The 7843-nt window shown below is 40.7% G+C and overlaps 1 protein-coding gene across 1 annotated transcript; it reads left to right on the top strand.

Moving 5' to 3' along the window:
• Window positions 1-1293: 1293 nt before the first annotated feature.
• LOC148372995 (m-AAA protease-interacting protein 1, mitochondrial) lies at window positions 1294-7513 on the top strand. Its single transcript, XM_088327514.1, has 5 exons — window positions 1294-1721; window positions 3099-3170; window positions 3945-4071; window positions 5409-5553; window positions 7259-7513. Exons 1-5 carry the CDS (start codon window positions 1431-1433, stop codon window positions 7350-7352), a joined length of 729 nt encoding a protein of 242 aa, XP_088183640.1. The 5' UTR covers window positions 1294-1430; the 3' UTR covers window positions 7353-7513.
• Window positions 7514-7843: the final 330 nt, after the last annotated feature.

The following is a 7843-nucleotide window of genomic DNA, read 5'->3' as shown; positions in this document are numbered from 1 at the left end:
TTCTCTCCAAGTTTGTACTACTGTTGCCTTGGTTTGTGGTCCGAATTTCAACCTGTCAAAATGATCGACGACCTAAAAAAATTTCTGTCAACTCGTAAAAAAAATCCTTCAATGATGGAAAATCGTTGGTCAATGTAACCTGTGCCCACACAGAAATATCAAATATGAACATATTTATACAGTTTTGTTTAGCTTACATTATCAAAGACGGGCTTTCATTTGTTATCAACCTGTCAACCTGTACATTTTTGCCGTACAAAGTACGTTTTTTATGCATTTTAAGACGTGTACGACGTATAAGCAAATCTGTACGGAAAAACGCAAATTTGTCAATTATGGGAACCATCCGGTACACACCGACTATCACGAAACGGGAAATCAATCAAGTCAAACCAGTTCGCCGCGGTAGCCTCTATCTCGGTATCAGTCTGAGCGGTTTGATGCTACTGTTACTCGGACTTCATGTGGTAGTTGTGTAGTGAAAGGAAGTCCGTCTCTTTTTAGAGAACCGGCTTTTTCGGCTCAACTCATTAAAGAGAGCCGGCTCTCAAACGGCTCACTTGCTTTGATGCATTATATTACGAATGATGATGTTGTATAAAGAAGTTAAGAAAAAAAGGAAGTATCAAAGGAGAAAATGAAAAAAGACAGGTTTGTGGTTATCCCTTTCATCAGTATATTACCAACAATAATTTAATGCAGAAAACTAATTCATAATTCGAATTAAAAAATGTATTATTCTACTTAATTATATTTGCATGTATTTTTTCCTTCTACAGTGAACGTCCAAGCGACTTCATTTTTTAACCTTTTTTATAATAAACCTCATGGGGCGGCAGTAGCTCAGGAGGTAGAGCGCTCGTCTTGGAAGCAAGGGATCCCAGTTCGAATCCCGGCTCGTCCGTGTTAAATGTTGAGGTGTCCTTGGGTAAGACACTGAACCCCTAATGCCCCCAATAAGCAGGTTAGCGTCTTACATGGTTGCAAGGCCGCCATTGGGAAATGTGGAGCACATTGTAAAGCGCTTTGGGAAGTCATAGACTTGAAAAGCGCTATATAAATGCAGATCATTTCATTTCATTCATGTCGAGCAACTCATTATCTAACAAAAATGTTAATTAACTATATGATATAACGAAACACATGTACAATATAAAATGTTAAACTACATAAATAAACACGTTTGTAAGGGCATGGAGCCGTGGAAGTTGACAGGTATTTAAACGCACTATTATCCGTCAAAATATGCATCAGCATTTGGTAGCTACAATATCCAACAGTACTTGAACGCACCAGTCACTCGCGCGAGTACAGGGGCATTGTGGGGAAGAAAACGGGATGACTTGTTGTGTAAGGTGTCGGTTCCGACCTTCCTACCGGTCTCGCGATCCTGGGTTCTCCCGGTCCGACACCGCCTCCTTCCCGCTGTCATGCTGCGGTTCAGCCGCCTCGCAGCCTGCCGGGGGTTCGCGGCATGCACGCCCGGGATGTGCAGGCGGAAGAGCGGTTCGTCTCGAAGCAGCCCCCGACAGACGAAATTCGCCTTCGCCGGGCACAAAATGTTCTCCTCGCAGCCAGGGGGGAGCTCCAAGCCTGACATATCGGTGGTAGGCGCCCCGGATCCAATCACATGGATCCGGTGCAAAGTACTGCTGCTCCTCGTTGAGTTCTTATTCGAACTAGACGTCAATTCCAGTGACTTTGAAAGAGGAGTTAAACAGGTGACAGATGCCTTGACACAATTGTTCAGTTTCAGTAATATGTTTGCCTCACTTTTAGGAGTGTAACAACGTTATTTGTTGTCTTACATCGTTTTTAGGGGGGAAGTACTTCATCTTAGTGTCTCGGTTTCCGAGAGCGGCCATTTTTACTCGTTCTTCTGGCGACTAAAAATGACGTCACGGGGCCGCCAAGGTCACATGACTAAATCCGGGCAACAGATTGGCTGTTATGGTCTTGGTAAAATGGCCTCCCCGATGATAAATAACAGCTAGTACATTTTATTTACATACCTGTCAACTTCAACCGAGAGCTCCCGTTGTAAGACAAGTATACACCTTATAAATATAACGTGGCACCTATTTACTCATAGCAAGACAGATTATGTAAAATAAAAACGAAAATAATTTGTGTATAACAAGTTGTTTTTTTCATATACCAAATGAGCAACACAAACAATTCTTTCAGCATCCATCTTGGTTCTTTCCTCACTTGAAATAAATTAAATTAATTAAAGTCTTGCTTATTATTTGTAGCAATACAGCATTTCAGTATTGTCACACGCCACTGCCCGTTCGGCTCATCTCTGAAGAGCGGGATGAAACTTTACACTAGTGATGGCAAAATGAAGCCCCATAAAGCAGTGAAGCCCTGCAGAGAAATACTTAACACACATTTAAAAGTTCAGGGGGATCCATAGGGTTACTTTTATTTCAAACTACACTCAAACCTAATAAATCATTTTCTTAATCAGTCACATAGTACACTCGCTTCGCGGGGCTTCAAACGTCACCGCCTACGTCATCAACACGCACCTCAACCCGCGGTTCCTGAACCACTCTTCTAAAATACTCAGCACACGCTTCAGGGATTTGAACCGAGGAGCACATCACTATGTAACACTGCAAAACATGATAAAGGTGCTAACCCGTGTTAAATGTGTGGGAGCAAACCCACGCACGCACGGGGAGAACATGCAAACTCTGCACAGGAAGGCTGGTATCTGGATTTGATCCTATGACCTACGACCTTAGTGGTTTGGGGATTCGTGAAAAGTGTTATTTGAAGAAAAATCCAAGAATCGTGATATGCCGTATGTGATTTAAAATGTTAGGTTTTCCCCATATTTTAAAGTTGACAGGTATGTATTAATGAAATCACTAAATCTCAAATGCAAAATTAGTCAATCATGTTTGGATAAGGCAGCAAGGCGGCGCAGTGGTGAGCGCGTGTGTTCTGAGGTCGTGAGATCGGACTTTCCGGTGTGGAGTTTGCATGTTCTCCCCGTGCGTGCGTGGATTAGTAGGTGTACATCGAATTGATCTGTTTTTCACTAAAACATTTACTTGGTATTGAAACAGTAATTTGAACACCATCAGGCACTGGTGCACGTCTCAAGCTTGATGTCCAAAGGAAAATACTTTGACCTCATCGGCGTCGTTTCCAAAGAGGTGAGCCACCCAAACTCCTCATCAACATTGATTCTTTGATATGATTTTTGAAAAATGATTAATTAAAAGAAAATTCTACTTCACAAAGTAGTGTTCAGATTAAAAATAAATATATAAAATACAATAGAAAGTATACAATACTAATGATGTATGGGAAAATTATAGCTGCCCTGATCACTACGAAACATTTTGTCACAGTTGCCATGACGCCCAATTGGCCCCGCCCGTGTGGCTCCAGCTGCGGCTCGTTGACAGATTGGCTTTCCGTCTATTTAAGCTCAGTGCTCTCATTCTTCCTTTGTCAGTCCGTCAACAAACCTCTGCCCCGCAAGACGTGGGTTTTTCCTTGGTCCTATTTCCTGTCCGGTATTGTTCACGTTTGTTTTTGTCCTGTTTAATATCGGTTTCTAGTTTCGTTCCCGTCTATTTTTGTCCTGTTTATTATTCTCTCCAGTTTTCGTTCCCGTCTAGTTTGTCCTGTTTTATTTTGATATCCTGTTTCATTATCAACCCTGTTTTTCCCGTCCTGTCCGGTATCGACCCCATCTTTCCGATATCTACTCGGGCAATTGGTATAGCTCTCGTCGGCCTCTGGCTTCTTGTCTTTCCACTCCAGACTGCTGCCTAACAGGCATGACTCCCCATTTCCCGTAAAATAAAAGGCTTGTGTGAGAAACGTCACGTGTTTGGGTCCTGATCCTGTTCTGGTTCATGACTCGTTTAGCAGGATCAAGTGTTTATCGTTTTTTTGTGTGTTGTTGTTTTGCTATTCAGATGATCCGTTACGTTGAAGAGAGATGTCAGGCTCTCTCGGACCATCACAGGCAGAATCTGGCCGTCACGATGGAAGACATCATTTTAGTATTTCCGGAAGATGTCTCGGTGGTCTCTGATGCTCACGGTCAGTGTCCAAGTTTAGTTACACCTTTTGTTGCGCTTTGTACTTGAAATATATATTTTTTTACTATTATACGTAATGAAGGGTGGCAAGGCAGCAGAGTAGTAAGTGCATCCACGGCACGTCCAGATACCAGCCTTCCTGTGCGGAGTTTGCATGTTCTCCCCGTGCGTGTGTGGGTTTTCTCACACGTCCAAAAACATGCATGTCAGGTTAATTGGTTGGTCCAAATTGTCCCTAGGTGTGAATGAGCGAATGAGTTGTCTGTCCCTGTGTGCCCTGCGACCAGAGGTGGGTAGAGTAACCAAAAATGTTACTCAAGTAAAAGTACTGTTACTTCAGAATAATATTACTCAAATCTAAGTAAAAGTACTCCAAATACTTACTTGAGTAGAAAACGTAATTGGTGAAAAAAGTACTGAGTAACTGTAGCAACGTCGCATTTATTGATTTTTTTTTTTTTTTAAAACAACGAAGCAGATCATCAAATTATCAAAGTCCATCCAATCCACACAAAAAACATTCAGTTTAAAAGTAGATTAAAATAATCACGTAAATTTAAGTGTTTCAATAAACAATAAAATATAAATAGTAGAAATCAAATAGATAAATTAAGCACATGTAGCATCAAGTAGCACATTTTTATCTTAACAGGCTCTCGGACAAAGGAGACATTTGATATTGTAGCTGGTGTTTGGCTCCCTTTTTAAGGGGAACGTGCTTTTGATCTGTGGCCAAGGGTGCTCCTCCTCTTCTGTGTTTTCATAGTCGATATTAAGCGACATTTTCAATCTGTTTCCTTCGTAAATAAAATTTCCCCCACTAAAGTTGAATAGGGTCACGTGACGAGACTGCTACGTTTGATTGGTTAAGCATGGTAGAGCCTGGCGGAGTTCTGCATCAAAATAATTGCGCCTTAGCGGAGACAGACAGACGCCTACTTACGTGGAGGGGATTTGTTAAGGAACGACTTCAATGTTACCTAATGTAGCCGAGTAAAGGTACCGTTTTTTTCTGAATAGATTTACTCAAGTAAAAGTATAGGGATTTGAAAATATTCCTAGAAGTCCAAAACTTACTTAAGTAAATGCAACTGAGTCAATTTACTACCCACCTCTTCCTGCGACTGCCTGGCAACCAGTTCAAGTTGTCCCATGCACACTGCCCAAAGATACCTGGGATGGGCTCCGGCACCCCCGCGACCCTACTGAGGATAAGCAGTGCAGATAATGGATGGATACGTATGAAGATAATAAAACAAATCTTTAGGCAAAGTACACTACACTATTAGTGGCTGCATCAAGAAAGAAACTTAATAAATCCCTTGTTTTGGTGTGCAGGTAGAAAATTCTGCACTATTGCTATGAGGCTTTGGTATCTGACGGCACTGGACGGTTCCGATGACCCAGAAGGTACCAGGATATTCCGGGTGGAACCCGGGCCGGACGGTGCTCGGGAAAAGAATGTGGCCACGGCTGTTTATGAGTAAGGATATATTTTTTCGGTTTATTCTGTTTTGAGTACTGGACACCTGCAAAAGAGATTTCAGGGATGCCAGTTGTTTATTTTGACTATGATGGTGCACCGCTGTTTATTGTTTTGACTCCGATGAAATACTTGAATCAGTGTCACAATCACGTTGCAGTTCATTGATTTCCCACATGTTTTAGGGCAGATCTGCTTATTTACCCAAGAAGATTTAATTAATAGAAAGTGTCCAGAGGAGGGGTTTCTTATCTGAAGCATTCTCTCCCTGACCTTGCAAGTTCAAAATGCATTGAAGTCCTCTCCTTATGTTAAGTGTCTACTAATATTTAAACCTTTCAATATTAAAGATCGTTTCTATAAAATCGTATATGTAGATCGTATAGTGGATTTTTAACGTTTACAATGAATTCAACATATTTTTCTTTAGCCTGAATTTTAACCAACATCATCCTTTTTAATATATATGAGAAAATAGAAATAAGAACAATAGTGAGTATAAAAACGGATACAATTTACCTGCAGATGAAATGAGTCACAACATTAGCTTTTCTGATGGCTTTGATCTCATTGGCAGCTCTCTCTGTAGACTGCCAACAAACCCCGCCTTCCGGTCACATGTCCAAAATTAAACCCCACCCCATACCAGCAGGTGGCACTGTTGGACTCATTTCATCTGCAGGTAAATTGTGGGCACAGAGCTGGACAGCCTGACAACAGTAGCTGAGAGACGGGCACTGAAAAAGCTGCGGTCAATCATGGACAATTCATCACATCCACTACACAGCATTATATCCAGACAGAAGAGCAGCTTTAGCGACAGACTGCTGTCACTGTCTTGTACCACGGACAGACTGAAGAGATCTTTTCTTCCTCATGCCATGAAGCTCTTTAACTCCACCCGGCGGAGTAAAGGCCCACATTAAACCACACCCCCTACATTGCATATTACCGTACTTTTATTGCTGTGTGTATTTTATGTAGCACTATTTAAATACTCTATACAACACGCTACAGTGGGTATTAGCACGTCACATTGGGTATTTGTATATTGTATTCCTTTTGCTTTATTATTGTATTGTTCTCAGCGAAGGGATGCTGCTGGAAATGTGAATTTCCCTGCGGGGATGAATAAAGTATCTATGTGATGAGTGATGGTAGAAATATGAAATAAAAATAGACAAAATAGTAAATACAAAGCGAATTGACGCCAACAAATGTATTGTGTACATTATGTAAACACAAAACACACAAACTTAATTTTCATTTCGTCATATTACATTTCTTGATACACAAGCTACTCTCCAACAGAGGTCTGCAACATGGTGCCCACAGACACCATGTTGCCCCCTAAAACAGCTTCGGTGTCCAAAGACGTGTTCTGAAAATAGCTAATTAGTGCTTGGTCATTGTGATATTCTAGTAAAAGTATTTTTTTTTTCTAATTTCTGACTGATTTTATTCAACTGCACTTCTGATAATTAACCTGTTAATAACATAGTAACGTCATAGTAATAACATGACTAGTTATTTTAGAAATGCATATCAAACTGGGTGCCCGTTGCACTGATTATGAACAAAAAGTAGCTTTCGTTTTAAATAAAGGTTAGAGACCCCAGCTCTAGGATTTTATGGATTGTCATTTCAATTATGTAGACATCTCATGAGTTACTTAAAAACGGACTTTGTATCATTTATTTGTTAGGTTCCACAAAGAGTTGACAAAGGGTGCGTCTGAGGATTGGATGGTGACCACCATTTGGCATTGGACCTGGAAACCAACAAACAGAATGAACTGAAACTTGAATCCTCAAGCTGATTTAGACCCACTACGAACCTTATACACAAATGGACGTGGTTGTGAAGCTCTTTTTTGAACTTATTTATACAATGTTCCTGAAATGTTCCATATTTGTTACCACCTTGAGTGGATTTTGACCAAATAAAATGAAAAAAAAGACTTGTTATTTCTATAAAGAGTTCTATATTTAGCCTACCAACATGAACTATTTGACTAGAAAAAACTGTTCTGCACCACTATGTCCCAATAAGGAATTCAATGCTTGAAATTGCAACCAATTTATTCACAAACGGGGTCAGATTTAGTGTATTTGAGTGAAAATACAGTTTGGCTTGCAAGACAAAATGCCTTGTGCAAAATGTCTTGAACGTGGTGCATAAAAGTCCACGTTCATGAGCCTGTGAGAAAAGACAAGGTAAGGAGGTCCAATCTTTCCCAGAAATGATTGTCTGGCTACTTACAACCAATTAGCTGTTTCTACAAGGAAAC

This window comes from Urocampus carinirostris, chromosome 2 (assembly GCF_059441175.1).
Source record: "Urocampus carinirostris isolate Australia breed hairy pipefish chromosome 2, RoL_Ucar_1.0, whole genome shotgun sequence".
Taxonomy (NCBI): Eukaryota; Metazoa; Chordata; class Actinopteri; order Syngnathiformes; family Syngnathidae; genus Urocampus; species Urocampus carinirostris.
This window is presented reverse-complemented; position numbering and strand designations above follow the sequence as displayed.

Excerpts from the sequence above, each read along its gene's own strand:
- LOC148372995 (XM_088327514.1), top strand. The coding sequence starts at position 1,431 with ATGCTGCGGTTCAGCCGCCTCGCAGCCTGCCGGGGGTTCGCGGCATGC. Across the intron at positions 4,072-5,408 it reads GGTGGTCTCTGATGCTCACG|GTAGAAAATTCTGCACTATT; the intron begins GTCAGTGTCCAA and ends TTTGGTGTGCAG. Across the intron at positions 5,554-7,258 it reads GTGGCCACGGCTGTTTATGA|GTTCCACAAAGAGTTGACAA; the intron begins GTAAGGATATAT and ends TTTATTTGTTAG.